At 40.6% G+C, this 18,493-nt stretch overlaps 1 protein-coding gene across 2 annotated transcripts; it reads left to right on the forward strand.

Moving 5' to 3' along the window:
- The first annotated feature begins 1,519 nt into the window (after window positions 1–1,519).
- slc35f2 (solute carrier family 35 member F2) lies at window positions 1,520–11,517 on the forward strand. Of its 2 annotated transcripts, none has more exons than XM_058415739.1 (9): window positions 1,520–1,642; window positions 4,595–4,718; window positions 5,902–6,074; window positions 6,400–6,527; window positions 6,730–6,889; window positions 7,402–7,558; window positions 7,732–7,784; window positions 9,631–9,785; window positions 10,642–11,517. In XM_058415739.1, the coding sequence occupies exons 2-9, from the start codon at window positions 4,603–4,605 to the stop codon at window positions 10,876–10,878; spliced, it is 1,179 nt and encodes a 392-aa protein (XP_058271722.1). In that variant the 5' UTR covers window positions 1,520–1,642; window positions 4,595–4,602; the 3' UTR covers window positions 10,879–11,517. The 2 variants fall into 2 exon arrangements, with proteins under 2 accessions (XP_058271722.1, XP_058271721.1); XM_058415738.1 differs by lacking the exon at window positions 1,520–1,642 and adding an exon at window positions 3,111–3,261.
- Window positions 11,518–18,493: the final 6,976 nt, after the last annotated feature.

The raw sequence follows: 18,493 nt of genomic DNA on the forward strand, positions 1-18,493 counted from the left end.
GATCTAAACTATATATATTTTAAATAAGGGACATATTGTGTTCTGTCAGTGGACAATTCAGAGGTAAAAAGCTTTAGGGTACAAATAAATAAACAAATTATGATTTTATTATTAGTATATTGTATAACAATTATATTACAATCTTTAGATTTGAATAATGATATAATAATAACTTACATTAGCATTACTTGTTTATGGCTTTTACTGGATCCATACACATGGTGTCACCTAAAATCAGCTTCACATGATACACAGCCCTATATTTTATAGCCACTACTGACCTCTAGTGGACACGTCAAGCATTTACACACTGATTACTGTAATGAAGTAGCTTTTAAAGAACAAATCTATCAACAAAATGTAACTAAACCGAGGACAAATGGAAGCCTGCCACCAACCAAAGCCTGGAAAATCTGGGTATCACCTGCCTTTAGGAAACCAGACGTTGTCGCCATGTTTGTTTGTTTTATTTATATTCGCTTGTTATTTTTTCTCTTGACATTTTAATGGAATTTTGCCTTCAACACAAATCACAAAGAGCAGTGTGAAACAATGTGAAACTTGTTCTCAATATCCACTCCAGACTGGACGGTGTTTAAAATTAGACTATATTATACCAAATATGTATGTGGACCCCAACCCAAATGTGGTTCTTCCCAAGTGTTGCCTCAATCATAGAAGCACACAATTGCCTAGAAAGAGTTTGTATTCTGTAGCATTAAGAATTCCCTTTACTGAAAGTAAGAAGCCCAAAACTGTTCCAGGTGTCCTGCACAGAGCCCTGACCTCAACCCCACTGAACACCTTTGGGATGAACTAGAAAGCAGACTGCACCCCAGTCCTCCTCACCCAACAGCAGGGTCCAACATGTTCCTGTGGATGAATAAGCACAACTCCCAACAGCCATGCTTTAAAATGTAGTGGAACGCCTACCCAGAAGTGTAAAGGTTATTAACAGAAAAGAAATATGGAATGGGCTGTTCAAGAAGCACATATGGGTATGATGGTCAGGTGTCCATATATATTTAGCCATTTAGAGTATGGTTTCTATGAGTGTGATGCAGTTACATTATGAAGGGTATATTTAGACATTTAAAAAAAAAAGTTAAAGAAAGGTGTTAAAAATGTGACAAAGGTTATGTCTGGTCACATGACCTTTCAAGAAGAAAACAGACCAGAAAAATATTTTATACTGATTGGTTTTTGGGGTGATTTTGAGACACAAGGCCTTTCCAGACAACACAAAATGGAGAGGTGTAAAAATATGACTTGTTTGGGTTTATTGTACATGTTCACTTAGTGTTCTCTCTTCGTCTCACTTAGCCTGATAAAGAGACTGATAAACATTATTCTCTACTGTTTTTAATTACTCTGTGCCCTATTATTAGTAGTAAGTTATGTTTTTTATTCTTTTTTTTTTACTAATTTTCTATTCCTTTTTTATTCTATTTTTCACATACTTCTTATCCTATTTGTCTGCTTACTTGAATGGGATAAAAACAAACCTGCAAAACAAAAAGGCTCATAAAAAAACGGTCAACTTGTCTAAGGGGGCAAAAAGCAGCAGACAGTCCTTGAAGCAGTCCTTGAACACGGTGTTGTAGAGCTTGCAAGGTTTAGAAAGAAGATTCTCCGAAATCGGGTAAGCTTTAATATGAAAACTGTTTTGCACTTTTCGCTACTTAATGACATCACAAATCATAAATGGAAAATGTATATATGGTTGTTGCATTGGGCTGTAATAAGAGAGCTATAATTAAAAATATTATGATACATTAGGATATCGATATTACATCTACTTAAATGATGCAGGAAATGTATTATTTGTAGATAACAAAAGTATGTGTGATTAATGGCTAAAAATGACAGCAATAACTACCTTGACACAAATTTTTGAACAGTCCTTTGTAACAGCTGTAACTATAAGTTTTCTGACACAGGAAGGACTTCAAGAAGAAGTTTATGCTTTGTGTGTTCTATGTATACATGATCATTTGTGGGGGTTTTTGTGTCTTACTATCTTCATGTAAGTAATAAAAGCAAGGCTGGCAAGAGAGCAAGTGTTTATAACTGCTGTAAAGTAGGTGAACTAGTGTGTATTGTGGACATTTAATATAATTATAAGTCGATAAAAAACTTGATTTGTTCTTTAATTAATGATAATGTATAATGTTGGCAAATCAATGTTGTATAAGAGGAATAAAACACAATGTGATATACTGTTATTGGAAAATAAGCACCTTCATGGTGATGACAGATTCCAATTTGCAATGGGTCAGTACCTAACAGTATCTTTATTCCTTTTTTTGGACCTTGGGGGGGGGCTGTCCTTTTTGTAAGACAGCAATTTGCTCTGTAATAGGAATAAAGCTGACCGTGTGCTGATGAGACGTGTACAGCGAACACATTTAATCTTTTACTGTACTGTAGAATGATAGATTTCAAACAGAGGGAGCTGGGGTTTGTTAAAAAAGATATTACATCGGTTGATATCAGAATTAACTCAGCTTTAAAAATGATTACAGTCCATTAGGAATGGTTTCCATTCGATTCCTTGGCGTGTCCATTACTAACACCAGATACACCAAATAGATGGTCAGATTATTCCTATCAGAATAAAATTACATAAGGAACACCCATTACAGAAACGCATTCTAATCAATTAGGAGCCACTGCTAAGAAGTTATTAGAAGCCTAATTAACCAATCACTTGAAATGAATCAATCTGATTTCTTCTAAACTGTAGTGTAAACGGTTTCATGTGGATAAGAAGTTAGGAAATGATCAATAAATAAATATAATGCGACATATTTGCCTAATGTTCCCACTCATTAGAACTGTAGAATTATACAAAGCAAAAACACATTTGTGGTGTAAGCATCCAACATCTGCTGCCTCAGCAACGCCGTCTCACCTCAGCCAATCACATCTGAAGCACCGGGCTGATTAATATTCATAAGCGCTGCCTCTGATTTGCCCCTTGCTCTCGCCATCGACTGAGATGTGAGGAAACGGGCGGGGCTTAGCAAACAAACCAAGCAACCCAAGAGCAATACGTCGCATTTCAAATGCCGCCATATTTTTATAACAGTGCACTAGATAGGGTATATGAAAGCATCAGTCCTTCCGGTCTGCATTGGACCTGTAAAGGGGACGAGGACATTTGAGATAAAGCCGAGTTCTCGCGGAAAGGGAGGCTGTTACTGATTCATTATCGCATGGGACTCAGTGCTACCGGCAAGATGTCTTGACTGAGCGCAGGTAAATGATGTCCTTCTCTTAAAATATAATAGTTATTAACACAAAGCAATTTGACACACTTAATAATGTACTTAATAATACAAGTAGCTGAAACATAATCCTGATTTGTTCTACCGAATCGTACAGAATAGTTTAGCTAGCTAACATGCTATCTGTATCCACATCCCTTAAGGCATTCAGCTAGCATACTGTTATGTGATGTAAGTAAGTTAAAAATGAATTAGCGAGTCTGACCACGTGTTTACGTATTGTTCTAGGTTGTGTTGTTGCAAATTAATTGGACTGTTTATTCTTTATAAAACTAATACATTAGATCAAAGTATGGCATTAATATAAACTAACCTTGATTCTGGACACCACGTGACTTGAGGAAAGATTAAACCACAGCTGTGTATTGATTAGACTTGATGTCTGATCACAGTGTACAGTATGGCCAAAAGTGTGACCATGAGCATCACACCTACATGTGGAAGCACACCGTTGTATAGGGTGGTTTTGTATGTTGCAGCTTTATGATGATGCACAGAGCAAGGTTTATAAAGCATGACTGGTCAAGTTTGGAGTGGAAGAACTCGAGTGTCCTGTACAGAACCCTGACCTCAACCCCACTGAACTCTTGTTGGATGAACTGGAAAGTAGCCCAGACCTTCTAGCCTGACCTCACTAATGCTCCTGTGGCTGAACGAGCACAAATCCACCACAGCCACACATAAAATCTAGAGAAAATGTGCAGGTTAATACAAAGTGGCATATTAAAACAGTATTCGTTTTCTATACGCTGACATTTGACTAAAGCTGTTTTTTTCCTGCAATTTTTTCTTTTGTTCTATTCTTGAAAACTTAAATGCGTCTAATACAAGACCGCAAAACAAGTAGGCCTATGAAAATGTCACGGAAAAAGCAAAGCTCTAGGGCTACACTATTGTGCCGTAATATTCCTGTACAAATTTGAATGACATTAAACTTAACATTTAAATAATTAACAAGAGTAAGTTCGAGTAAGTGCTGAGAGCCTCTGGGAAATCTGTTTTACAGGTTAAAGTGATGTTGGGCTACAAAAAGTTTGAACGCTCTTGCTTTACAGCTTTCGTGTGGATAATAGTTGATGGGTGAAATGGGAAGTACGAACAAACTAGGATAGTTAAATATAGACATAAATGGTGATTAACTGTAGCTTGATTTTTCTCTGTGATAAAACTTTCCGTCTGTTGTTGTTTTTGGAGTTGCAGTTTTGATCAGTTCACATTTAATGAGCTCTAAATTCTTGAGGAGATTACTGGAAGGGCTTTGTGTGGTTCAAAGTAAATCTTGCTGCAATTTTCATTCGTTTCAGCTGCCATCATGGAGAGTCAGGAGGGACACAGAACCCCGGACCGCGTGGGCCTGAGAGCTCCGAGAAGCTGGATACGGTTGATTTGTGGACCGAGGAACCTCACTCTGAAGGATGTTTTTACTTGGTAAGAATTCACATCATACTAAATTCTGTGCATTTAGGACATAATGACTTCATTGCACTCCGATTCACAATTTGAATAAATTTGTTTGTCAGAAAATTTGCACAAAAATATAATAAACAATGCTAACCAACAACATATGTTTTTTGTTTGTATAAAACTGTACAAAAAAATTAAGATATGCTACAAAAGGTATAATATTGTACACAAAATGTACTACAGATTCACCATCAACTTGAAAATACATTTATAGTTTCTGACCTGCAGGTGATTGACTGAAACATAACGAGTGCTACAGCAGAGATAGAGCGCCGAAGTCGGTTAAACTGCCTGATTTCTGTGTCCTTCTTTTAAGGCACTGAAAGTTACAGAGATGAAGAGATGCCATTGTATAATGTCTAATGAAAAGCTCTTTTTAACTCTCATAATGTAGTAGTGTAGACACACAAAATTCCAGAGTTACTGAAGTCTCTGCAGATCTCACGGAGATTCCATGAAAGATGATGATCATGTGACCAGTGTGCGGTCAATATATTTGGCGTTTAAACAGTGCAACTACATTACAGATATAATTGATCAAATGACATATAGAATCTGTCTATAGAATGTAGAATATTGTGTTTTCACAATGATTACCTCATGACGCATTGTTACGCTCTTTTGTTGTATTATTGCTATTACACAAACTGTTTAAATATTATTATATCACAACTGGGTAGCATTCTTCATTCTGACTGGTCAAAAGGTGTTGATTAATTTTATATGCTTGTTGTAATGTATTTATGGGTCTTGTACTGTGGATGTAGCACATAAAGTATGGCAAATAATAAATTATTTACTTAAAAACAAAAAGCCTAGTCTTTGTTAAGATGAAGATTTTTGTACCAATGTGTTCATTTAACATGCATGAAAGGAGTCTCCAGTGTTGTTTTCCACCACAGGAATTTCTGTTTTTATTAAAAGGAGGGAAAAAGAGAGATGCTTGGGGCTTTTATAACAGGCATTCCATGCCATTGTATATTTTATCCATTTTGGGTCACATTTAATAAGTTGTTTGTTTACAAATAATAAATTGTTAATGAGCATTTGAATAAGTCACGTGTTTTCAAGCAGCGATTTATAATTTGGATTTGTGTGTCAAATATTTTTTTATAGTAATTATTTTCTCTGTGTATTCACTCCCCAGCCACCTCCTGAAAACGGTCGCATTGGGTCAGATCCTGTCCATGCTGATCTGTGGGACGGCTGTGACCAGTCAGTATTTGGCAGAAGCTCAAGTGGACACGCCGATGCTGCAGAGTTTCCTAAACTACATGCTGCTGCTTCTGACCTACACCACCACTCTGTCACTCAGGAGAGGTACGAGCTTGATCCAGTCCCTTATAGTACTTTTATCTCTGTGTTTTTGAGTGTACACAATTCTAGATCTAATGAACTGTATATGGAAATAACTAACTAACTAAAGAAAATTAGCCATTATTTTATTATCCTTTTAATCAAATTTCGCACTGCAACCATCAATGACTGCTTTAGTTTGGCAGTGCTTGAAGTAGAATAATCCACATTCAGGTCTGCATTACATTGAAAGCAGTCCTTTACCTCCATGTCGTGCATTATCTTTGGCTTCGTAGCACTTTATGGTTATATGGCGTTTTCAAAACTGTTCCTGTGTCCTTCTGCGCAGGCGATGAGAGCATATTTAAGATTTTGAAGGAGAAGTGGTGGAAGTATTTGCTGCTGGCCCTCACAGACGTTGAAGCAAACTACACAGTTGTGACAGCGTACCAGTTTACTACAATCACAAGCATTCAGGTATTGCATCATGTATTGCGTCAGATTGTTTCCTAACACTTCAATTTAATATAGCTGAATTGCTTAATGTACAGATGAGCAGAATTAGCTTTTTTTTTTGGGGGGGGGGGGGGTGAGATCCAAGCAATAATAATAATAATATGTATTAGTATTTTGGGGGTTTAAAAAGGTATGTGAAAATATTGTTTTTTTTGTGTTGTAGCTGCTGGACTGCTTTGTGATCCCGGTGCTCATGGTGCTCTCGTGGTTCTTCCTGAAGACCCGTTACAGGCCACTGCACTTCATCGCTGTGGCCGTGTGTCTGCTTGGGGTCGGAGCCATGGTGGGAGCTGACCTGCTTGCTGGAAGAGACCAGGGCTCAAGTGAGTACTCATATTAGCTGTTATACACTGTTTTTTTTTTCCAATCGCACACACACAGTCACACGCTACAGACAATTTAGAGATGGCTTGCAATAAAATCCTAAGTGCCCAGATGTGAAATTTGCTTCTCCCGGGAGTTAGTGACTTGTTCCTCCCAGACATGGTCTAATGTAGAGCTTAGAAAAGCGTACACTAGTCTCATATGCAAACTTTACATTGTATTAATCTAGCATCATGTAGAGTTTGCATATTTCATGTCGATTTTAATTACTTACATGGAAATTACAAATCATGTAAACGCACCTCCTGGTGGTCCAGCGACAGGATCCGGCGCTCTCTTGTTGTGGCCCGGGTTCCATTCCCGGGCAGTGAGCTACCCCAGCCACTGAAGAGTTAACTCTCAGTGCCGGTCCCAAGCCCAGATTAAATGGGAAGATAACTGTAAACTTAATGGAAGATGTAAATGTCGTTCCTGATAAAATCATTAATTCCTGTCTTTTTGTGTTCTCCAGACTCTGATGTGTTACTGGGTGATGGCTTGGTGCTGATCAGTGCTGCTCTGTATGCCGTGTCTAACATGTGTCAGGAGTACACAGTGAAGAACCTGAGCAGGGTGGAGTTCCTGGGCATGATGGGACTTTTCGGAACACTGATCAGTGGTGTACAAATGTAAGTCGCATGGGAGGGTTCTAAAAATAAGTATGATACACAATTATTAACATTTTCATGGTGTTTATAACAATATTGACCATTTATAAGAATCTAATGCACTATAATCCGGTTATTACTGTGATTACATTTGAGAAGTCAGTCATTCAGAATTGTCCCCTTATTTCCTTTAGGGCTGTACTTGAGGCTGGAGCGGTCAGTAAGATCACCTGGGACTGGACAATATGTGAGCTCATTCATATTGGTGCTATTACATCTATTTAGTTTAATATTGGTTATTATGTAGAGAATAAAGCACCTGGAGGCATGCTGTTAGAGGAAAATAATCAGCTACATGGTGGTGTGATGAAGCAGAGTTAATGATACCATGCCAAAGTTTAGATTAGATTAGATTCAACTTTGTCACTGCACATGTGGGTACAAGGCAACGAAATACAGTTAGCATCTAACCAGAAGTGCATTTTCGCAGTGCAAATAATTAGCATATATAATCAGTATATAAACAAATATAAATAATTTGCATATATAAACAATATATCAAAATATATAAATAATTTGCATATATAAACAGTATACAGAGGGAGGTAAATACAATGAGTGCAAATGATTATAGGTGGTGCAATAAAGAAGGTATTGTATACCATGAAAATAATTAAATATGTAAACAGTATTCAGAGAAGGAGTATTGTACAATGAGTGCAATGATTTAGATGTATGCAATGAGGAAGATAATGTATACCATGGTAAATAATTTGCATAGTTAATTATTTTCCTGAAACTTTTTGCCCTGAAATGTTTTTTTTTTCCCTTTAATACCATAGAAGTTAGACTACGTAAACCCTAACCACAAAGCATTAGCGCAAATGCTAAGCATTTTTTTTTTATTCCTTAAGGAATGACACACTTCCCTTTATAGTTTTAGTAATTATTGTGCAAAGCAAGTTTCGCCTCCTTCTGTACTCTCTCTAGATTTTAAAACAAAAAAAAATGCAGCTTGTCATCGTCACGAATAAACAGCGCAAATGTCTCTATTTATTATTAAATCTAGATTATATATGGAGCACCCTCCATACAGATCCCTGTGAATGAGCTGTTACTATAAAAATAACATTTTAGACTAAATGCATTGATGTGTTTGCGTGATTTGTAGCTGTACTTCTGTCAGGGCTACAGTCACAGAGAACTTCTGACCAATCACAATCAAAATTAGCGGCTATAAATTAGCAGCGGTCAATTTGAGTCAAAAGCCTTGTGTCGAAAAGATTTGTGTACTGGTTTGTTTAGGAACACTTTCCCTAAGTTACATCCTTACACCAGTCGATGGAGCTAGTGCGGTTTTTTTTAAAAGATATGATTAGAGTCATTGATTCATTCACTCAATACGTTTATTTAGAAACGCCAAGTTTTCCTATTATGATTTATTAAACTTGGCATGTCTAATCCAGAAAGAGAAGGTTTGAGAAATTTATTTACAAGAAAAAAGAATGGAGAGAGAATGTTTTTTTTTTTTTAACGGATGTGAATGAACCAGTTTTCAATGCTACGGTATTTACATAGCCATCAACATTTTTCATGTATAGTAGATTATGCTATGGGCAACAAACAAGGCATGTCTTAACACGACATTCTTTTCAAACACACTTCCACCTTCTCCTTGTTGTAAAGGGTGGCGAACTAAATAAACAATGAGTCAGCAGATTCTCGTTCCTTCACCTAGTTCTTTCGTTCCTTTCACGAATTGCAAGTGCCAGTCCACTCAGGTCTATGAATCTCATTCAGACTTAAAGTAAGGGCCAAACTCTTTCAATCGGTCCAAAGAATGAGGTGCTCCTTCACAGGTCACACTCTAAAGCAGTCTATAGATAGCAGGAAAAAGCTGGAAAGCAGTCGCGTGTCTTACGTAGGCGGGACTTAAGTTATCAAAATTCTGAGTCAGCACATAGATGTGAACGAAAGCAATTAAAACTTTTGTTTATTCATTCACGAATCAGTCGTGAGTCACACATTCACCACTAGTATAAATATTGTTTTCATACAAAAACACCAATAACCAGATGAATGTTTCTCCACAGCCCTGCTCTTCTTCGCCTATGTGCTGTGCATGTATGGCCTGTACAGCTTTATGCCTGTGGTGGTGAAAATGACCAGCGCTACAGCGGTGAACCTCTCGCTGCTGACGGCTGATCTCTTCAGTCTCTTCTGCGGAATCGTACTCTTTCACTACAAGGCGAGTTTTAGTTTCTGATATACTCTGGGCAATGTGATGACTCAAATACAACACCTTTTATTTTTTTTAGAAAAGAAAAACAGATCGTAACACTCATGCAAAAACAAGTGCATGTGAAGTGGCCACTGTTGCCAGAAATTTTATAATATATGCACAATAGTAGATTTAAGATGCTGTACATGAATGAAGGATACAATATAAAAATTGTTCACAAGTCAGTACCGTAGTGCCAGTAATTAGCTGTATTGTATAAATCTGCAAGCTTGACAGTAATTACCAGTACAGCAGCTGTAGACTTGGAAAGGTTACAGTGGATCATGATCAGTAGACATTAGCAATTAATCAGTTATATGATATACTGCAATATTTATTCACTGTACTGTTACTACAAACAATTCCAGCCAGTATTTCTTCTGTTCCGAGATAGCTTGGAAGGAACTGCTGTGTTTTAAGCCTACGTTTTAAAGCAGAATGTTAGTGAAGGCAAATTGGTAGCTTCTGTGTAATTTTAATGAACACAGCTGGTAGCTCAGCAGTCAGCACAGCCTTTATTAAGCCTTTAACAATCCCGGTTGGGGTTGTTCTGCTGAAGTTGAGAAACTACAAGCACATGGTTTCTTGGAGAAACATGAAAGCAGCCAGCAACACCTTTTCAACCTGCTGTTCACACTGAAGGCATCACAAGGCAGTGTAACATGCTCGTAGCTCTATCTGCCCTCTCCAACATACATGAACTCACAGACCCATGATTGGCTCTCACTGTGAATGACAGGTTAGAGTAGTTCCTCTGACCCCTTACCTTAGAGCAAAAAGTTTTCCAGTTCTCTATATAACTCTGAATATTTTTTCCCTACAGTTCTCGGTCCTGTACATCGTGTCATTTGTGGTGATCACCGTCGGCTTCGTTCTGTTTAACATCGTTCCCACCTACGCAACGGATCAACACCAAGCCACTGACAACGCTTATCAGAGCGTGGCCACTGCAGAGGTGGTGCAGGGAGACGGAGAGACCGCACTGAACTGGCAGAAAGACGGACAGCAGGAGGAGAAGTGTGGACACACGGAGCCCTGTACACTGAAATACATGGTGTAACCTGAGACTCTACAGTGTAGAGAGTATACAGTGTTGGACATGCCTGATTTTTAAAGGCAGTACCTTTTCACTTTGACCAGAAAGTATATTTTTTTTTGTTGATTTGTTGGATTAGATGAAGCTTTTACACTGTAAAATGAAGGTTTTTTTTACTGTATATGGCTGATCAGTATATCAGTAGATGCTGTTTTATTTAGTCTGAAGTTTAATGTTACACTCTGCTCTAGTTAGTAGGGAATTGTTCTTTAAACGGGGTTTTATTATTGTAATGATCCTTGATTTACACATGTTTATATTAAGCCCCAGCTACTGGACTGCACTGAAAATCCTCTTATGTCTTGTGCCAGTATACAAAACAAACCCCAGTGCTTCTATTCATCATGATACTAAAATATTTAAACTTCTGTGAGGTTATAAAAAATGGTTTTCTGAATGTGCCTGTGATAGTTTTAGACTCATGTTTTAAATCTAAAAGATTATCATCTCATGAGATTGCATTCCATTGGTTCTTAAATTATTGTCATAAAATGACTTTTTTTGGTCAGTTTATAATGTTTAACTGCTCGAAGCAGATGTACCAACTGTATGAGAACACTTTTTATTGACATGCTGAGTATTTAATAAATAACTTTGTTTCTATATTGTCTCTTGATTCTCTTGAGTATTTATACTGCTATACTTTTTTCTCTTGGCAGACACACTTACTCTTGGCATGAATTTAAACGCATAAGAACGTATAAAGACTTGGTTGTTCAAATCAAACATCAGAATTGGGGAAAAAGTCTGATCTCTGTGACTTTAACTGTGCCAGATGGCCTGGTTTGCAGATCTGGAATTTTCACACAGCATTTTCTATGGAATGGTGCAAAAAAATAAAAAACATCCTGTGGAGCAGAGAGTCTGCAGCCTGAAACACCTAGTTGTTGAGAGAAATCAGAGGAAAATGTATTTATTTATTTTGCACCGTTCTGCTGTATTTAAAGTACATATGTGCAACTGTATTATCGGAGAACACAAATGGCACCCCAATCATGAAATTCCCAAACACGCTATATAGATTAATCTTCTATATATCTGCAACCTTCAGAGTGCCTGACATACTAACAGCACTCACACACATGGATATTACCATGTCAGTGACAGGTAAGTTCAGTTAATAAATGGAGTAGTGATCTGATTGATTGAATATGCAGAAAAAACAAATGGTCTGCAGTCACTATACCCACACACTGCACCTATAGTCTCTTAAGATTTATAAGTATTAATCCCAATTAACGTTTCCAGATATTGCAGTGTTAAAATTTTTTAGGCCTATAAAAATTTGTGTAATTGTAAAAGACGAGGTGATATCATGAGTAGTTTATGAACACCGTTGGTTTAATGGAGAAAGGTTTATCACAACAAGAAGGAGGCATGAATAGGCTTAGTGATCCAATAATAACATCCTTAGTTTGGCAAGTCTTATCAGAGACAGCTGGAGTCTGCATAGCAGCATCCATTTCAACTTCTAAAATTGTAGGTCAAGGTGTCAAGGTCAGGTAGACTGCTCAGAGCAGTATTGTTCCCATGGGACACTTGAAGCTGAAGCACATAAAGGTTTGGAGCAAAACAAGCTCAGCACTGGTCAAAGCTAGGACATGTCATACAAGAATGCACTAATTGGCCATAAATGTGAAGTAATTAACAGGGGAAATAGAACGGTGGCTCAGACATACCCATGATGTCTTCTCAAATGAATGAGAATGATTCACAATGCAAGCTAAGAAAAACTTAGTGACAGAGATAAGAAATGCCCATTTTTATATATGTTTGACACTAAAGGTGGATTATAATGGAAAATGAAAATGTTAAAAGTAGAATGTAATTGTATCTGGGAAAGGCCCAAACTTTCCCAGAAGAAAGCAGCAGGTGGAGTGTTTGGAACTCTGGGAATTCAGGATGAAGTCATCAATGTAAGATAAGACAAAGAAAAATATAAGGACAGTGCTTGGAAGCAGTGGTTTGTGGGGTAGATGACAGGGGCATTTCTAGGATTTTAAAACATCAGGGGCTAATTAGGGAGAGGGGGTAAGCAAAAATAACACGTTTTGTAAGGGCATTTTTATGTAATATTGTTTAATAATAAACACAAATGAACACAAACAGTATGTAACTTTCATTCAATCTTTTTTCTGATTCCTCCCATCATTGCTACTAAAAAAGGAGTTCATTAAATTCATTACATTTTCTCTCACACTGGTATAATCTCTTTCACAGCTTGTATGTGAAGCAGTGTCATGTAGATCCTTTTTATTATTATTATTATTATTATTAATAATAATAATAAACAAAAATCTATATTATACTTGCACCTCTTATTTCATTCCTAATTTATGCTGGCACAAAATGGTCAATTACCATACTAGTATTTATAGTGCTGAGAATTCCTTTTTCAATTGACAGAACAGCCGAATGATGGAGTTTGTTCTGGCCCATTGTTCACCTAAGCCATGTATGTATTTTAACTTAAATACTGCATTAGTTGTATAATAGAAAGTTAGTATCGTAGAAAGGAAACGCAAACTGGTTAAGCAAACACCCCTGTCTACCCGACCACAGCATTTTACTGTCTTTTCTACCATATTCAGAATGGACGCAACCTGCTGCAATCACTTGTGTATAAGAGAACATGAGAGTAAACACACTGAGATTCACATGGTATCAGTTTATTTAGCATTACATTCATTCTGTACACCAGATTATTATTAGTTTAGACTGTTGGCTAGAATTTGTTTACTTGTGAGAGGAAAACAGTGTCATTACTTCTGTACACCAGAGTTTGAACTAAAAGTATTATTATTATTTCTACACTGTAATTGTACGTAAAACCAATGAGAAATGCTTATAGTGTGTTATAAGAAAGAGACACTTGAGAGCTGAACAAAAATAAAGATATTTATTGATCAATTAGAATAATAAACTGTACATTAAAAAAGTCTTAGTTTTATGTTTTATACCATAACGAATAATCAGACTACAAGGTGTGCATTATCTTAATACATTTTAGTGTAATTATTGTAGTAATTTCTAATAATAAAAGGAGTAAAAACAGAAAGTTATTCCTTTAAAGGTTGGTGTGATTTTGAAGGAAATACTTATATTTATCATTACTGTAAACAAATGACACATTATTGTTGTTGATAAACCGTTGTGGTATAAGCTGATTAACACACTCTTAACTAGTGTGTGTGTGTGTGTGTGTGTGTGTGTGTTGTCATGGAGGCACCTACCCCAGCCTCGCAACCACGCCCACAATCACCGGAGTTCTGAATCAATCACCTGCCACTCATTACCTGGACACTAATTAAAATACCCTCACGCCACACGCGCAGCGGCTAATATTAATGTTGTTTACGCCATGAATGCTTTCCATGCCCGGTCTCTATGTGGATTATTACTGGCCATTCCTGCTGTGCTCTTGTCAAGTGGAAGTTATTGACTGCGATCATCTTCGTGCTATTCTGATAAGTCTCTTTAAGTTACGTTTCGTTGATTCTCCTTTTGCACTGATTCTTGTGGCACAATAAAGGCACATTCACCTGACTCACCTGCTTCTGTCCGGTCTTCATTCCTGTTGTGGTGTGACCGAATACTAGCCCCTAACGAAGATCTCCGAGATGGAAGCCGGAACTCCGTCAGCCATCCCCTGTCCCATGGCCATGCCGGCACAGTATTCGGGTGAGGTATCGGAATGCCAGGGGTTTCTGATGCAGTGCCAACTTTACTTTGACCTGCTCCCTCAGCAGTTCCCCGGAGACAGCGCGAAAGTGGCGTTCATACTCTCACTGCTATCCGGAAACGCGCAGCGCTGGGCCGAATCGCTGTGGACAGCCAAAAGCCCCGCGCTGGACTCCCTTGATAGGTTCGTGGCGCACTTCAAGGCGGAGTTCAGCACGAGCGCTTTCGCCCTCTCCGTTCATGATGCGCTGTGGAACCTACGGCAAGCCGATCAGTCCATCCACGAGTACACACTCCGTTTCCGCACGCTGGCGGCCTCTAGCGGCTGGAATGAGGTGGCACTCCTCTCGGTTTACCGGCGCGGTTTACATCCCACGCTCCGTAGACATCTGGCCATTTATGACGACTCAATCGGACTGGAGAACTTCCTGTTAAAGGCCCAGCGCGTTTCTCAACATCTCTTCGCTGTCTCCGTTGAGGAAGGGAATTCTCTGGCTACTCCACCCTCCAATGATTCCCCAGCACCAGAACCAATGCAGACTGACCGATACCACCTGTCTACCGACGAACGCCAACGTCGCATAGGCCAACGGTTGTGCCTGTACTGTGGAGACAGTGGCCATCTCCTTCAGACCTGCCCAGTCTGTCCTCGCACACCGGTGAGTACAGCCTTTCTCCATTCTGTCATGACCACTCCTTGCTACCATGATGCTGTGTTAATCCACGCCTCTCTATCTTTCATAGTGAAAGTTCTTTTTGATTCGGGGTCATCTGGCAATTTCATCTCGTCTCACTTGCTGTACTCCTGCACCATACCTTGCCAAAGAAATCCTATCCGTTACCAAATAACCACCATTCAAGGAAAGCTGCTGGGCAACTCACTGGTGCGGTGGAGGACTCCTGAGTTGATGCTACAACTGGGATGCTTCCATGAGGAGACGCTGTCTCTGCTGGTGCTGGAGGAGGCCACAGTCGATGTCATCTTGGGATGCCCCTGGCTGGCGAAACATCAACCAGACATCCAATGGCTTTCAGGGAGCATTGTTCGGTGGAGTGATTACTGCATGCAACACTGCATGCAACACTGCCTACGGTCACTCCTGACACCTCCTCCGGAAAGGGCCATCCTGGGGTCAACCACGATTGAGAGTCCCGAATCACCCAACCAAGTCGATCTTCCAAAGCAGTACCTAGCTTATCGGGACATCTTCTGTAAAGTGGCTGCCACAAAACTACCACCACACTGGCCATGGGACTGTGCTATAGACCTTCTTCCAGGGAGTAAACTACCCAAGGGGAAAGCTCTACCCTCTTTTGATCCCAGAGCACCAGGCCATGGATGAGTACATCAGCAAAGCGCTAAAACGGGTTCATTCGGCCGTCCACCTCTCCGGCGGCTTACAGCTTCTTTTTTGTGGTGAAGGACGGAGGACTTTGACCATACATTGACTAGTGTCCTCAATTCTCAGACCGTAAAGTTTGCGTACCCCCTTACCTCTGGTGCCCTCGAAGAGTTACGGGGAGCTCACATCTTCTCTAAGCTGGATCTCCGCAGTGCCTACAATCTAATCCACATTCGTCAAGGAGATGAGTGGAAAACGGCCTTCGTCACACCTTCCGGGCACTATGAATACTGGGTCATGCCATACGGACTCACTAACGCTCCATCAGTCTTCCAGAACTTTGTGAATGAGATCTTCCGGGACATGCTCAAGTTTCATTGTCTACATGGATGACACACTCATCTATTCCTCGAATCTCGCCGATCATGTGGAGCATGTCAAACAGGTTCTGACCTGGCTCCATCAATACCACCTGTATCTAAAGCAGGAGAAGTGTGTTTCACCAATCCACCATCCAGTTTCTCAGGTACGTTATCTCACCAAAGGGCATCCGGATGGATCATACCAAGGTAGAAGCCGTCAGATGCTGGCCACAACCATGCTCCATCAAGGATCTCCAAAATTTTCTGGCGTTCACAAACTTTTACGGCCATTTCATCTCTGGTTATAGCGAGCTCACAGCCCCCCTCACATCCCTGCTGCATCAGAAGCCTAAAAAAAACTCACCTGGACATCCAAAGCTATCGCAGCATTCCAGAAGCTGAAAGCCGCCTTCTGCACAGCCCCGAGACTCGTCCACCCAGATCCAACCCGGCCCTTCATAGTGGAAGTGGACGCCTCTGCCCTAGGAGTGGGGGCCGTTCTATCCTAGAGGAGAGGTGAGCCTCCAGTACTCCACCCATGTGCCGCCTTTTCCAGGAAGCTGTCCCCGGCGGAGCAGAATTACGACATTGGGAACAGAGAACTGTTGGCCATAAAGCTGGCTCTAGAAGAATGGCGGCACTGGCTGGAGGGAGCCAATCACCCATTACAGACCACAAAAATCTGCAATATCTTCGGGCAGCGAAACGGTTAAACCCACAACAAGCTCGTTGGGTGCTATTCTTTACCTGCTTCTGTTTCTCCATCAGCTATTACCCAGGAAACAAAAATGCCAAAGCCCACTCTCTCTCCCGACTCCATTCTCCAGACCCTGCGCCAGAGGAGTCAGAGCCCATTCTCCCTCCAACCCTGTTTGTATGTCCCATCACTTGGTCTTTGGAAGAGGATATTCGTGCTGCCACCAGAGAGAAACCTGCTCCGAGGGGAGGTCCAGAAGGTAAAACGTACGTTCCCACTCCCCTACGTCTTTCTCTTTTGGACTCGGTGCACACATCTCCGGGATCGGGTCACCCGGGTAGGCAGCGAACACTCTCCCTCCTCAAAGGGAGGTATTGGTGGCCCAATATGGCTCGGGATGTGGCCCACTACGTGAGAGGATGCTCTGTCTGTGCCATGGTCTCCACCCCGTGACATCTACCAGAAGGGAAACTTGGACTGCTGCCCATTTCACATTGTCCCTGGTCACACCTAGGTATCGACATTGCTACAGATCTACCCAATTCCAATGGTTTCACTACTATCCTCATCTCCATAGACCGATTCTCCAAAGCATGCAAACTCATCCCACTCAGAGGACTCCCGTTGGTCCTGGAGACAGCAGAGGCCCTCTTTCATAACGTCTTTCGGCACTTTGGCCTTCCTGAAGACATTGTGTTGGACAGGGGGTCCCAATTCGTCTCCCGGGTAAGGCAAGGTTTCTTTAAGCTGCTTGGCGTGTCAGTGAGCCTGTCCTCGGGTTATTGCCCTCAGACCAACGGCCAGACAGAACGTAAGATCCAGGAGATCAGGCGCTACCTACGGGCCTACTGCCATGACCACCAATGTACCTGGAGCCAATACCTCCCCTGGGTCAAATATGCACAGAACTCTCTATGCCAAGAATCGACCCAGCTGACTCCATTCCAGTGTATACACGGATACCAGCCACCTCTGTTCCCACGGACGGGGAATCCGGCCGAGGTGCCCTCCGTGGATTACTGGTTCCGAGTGTCCTATGAGCTCCAGCTCCCTCAGCAGTTCCGAATCAATCCCACCTTTCATGTTTCTTTGCTTAAGCCCTTTACTGTAACCCTGTTTTTCCTCTGTCCACAGAACCCGAGGTGCTCCCTCCGCCCGAGATCGACCCTGATGACACCATCTTCCAGGTCCGGGAAGTGATAAACTCCAGATGGCGGGGCAGCTGTCTTCAGTATCTGGTTGACTGGGAGGGGTATGGTTCGGAAGAGAGATGACATTATTGACCCTTCTCTGCTCTGAGTTCCATCAGCGCCACCCTGACCGTCCTGCTCCCAGAGGCCGTGGTCATCCTAGTCACTGTGGAAGGCCGTCTGGAGACACCCGTGGGGGAGGGGGTACTGTCACGGAGGCACCCACAATCACTGGAGTTCTGAATCAATCACCTGCCACTCATTACCTGGACACGAACACCCACACGCGCAGCGGCTAGTATTAAT

The sequence above is a fragment of the Hemibagrus wyckioides genome, linkage group LG18 (assembly GCF_019097595.1).
Source record: "Hemibagrus wyckioides isolate EC202008001 linkage group LG18, SWU_Hwy_1.0, whole genome shotgun sequence".
NCBI lineage: Eukaryota > Metazoa > Chordata > Actinopteri > Siluriformes > Bagridae > Hemibagrus > Hemibagrus wyckioides.

Coding starts and splice junctions, on each gene's coding strand:
- slc35f2 (XM_058415739.1), top strand. CDS start 4,603: ATGGAGAGTCAGGAGGGACACAGAACCCCGGACCGCGTGGGCCTGAGA. Junction 7,559..7,731: donor CTGATCAGTGGTGTACAAAT/GTAAGTCGCATG, acceptor TATTTCCTTTAG/GGCTGTACTTGAGGCTGGAG. Junction 7,785..9,630: donor CACCTGGGACTGGACAATAT/GTGAGCTCATTC, acceptor GTTTCTCCACAG/CCCTGCTCTTCTTCGCCTAT.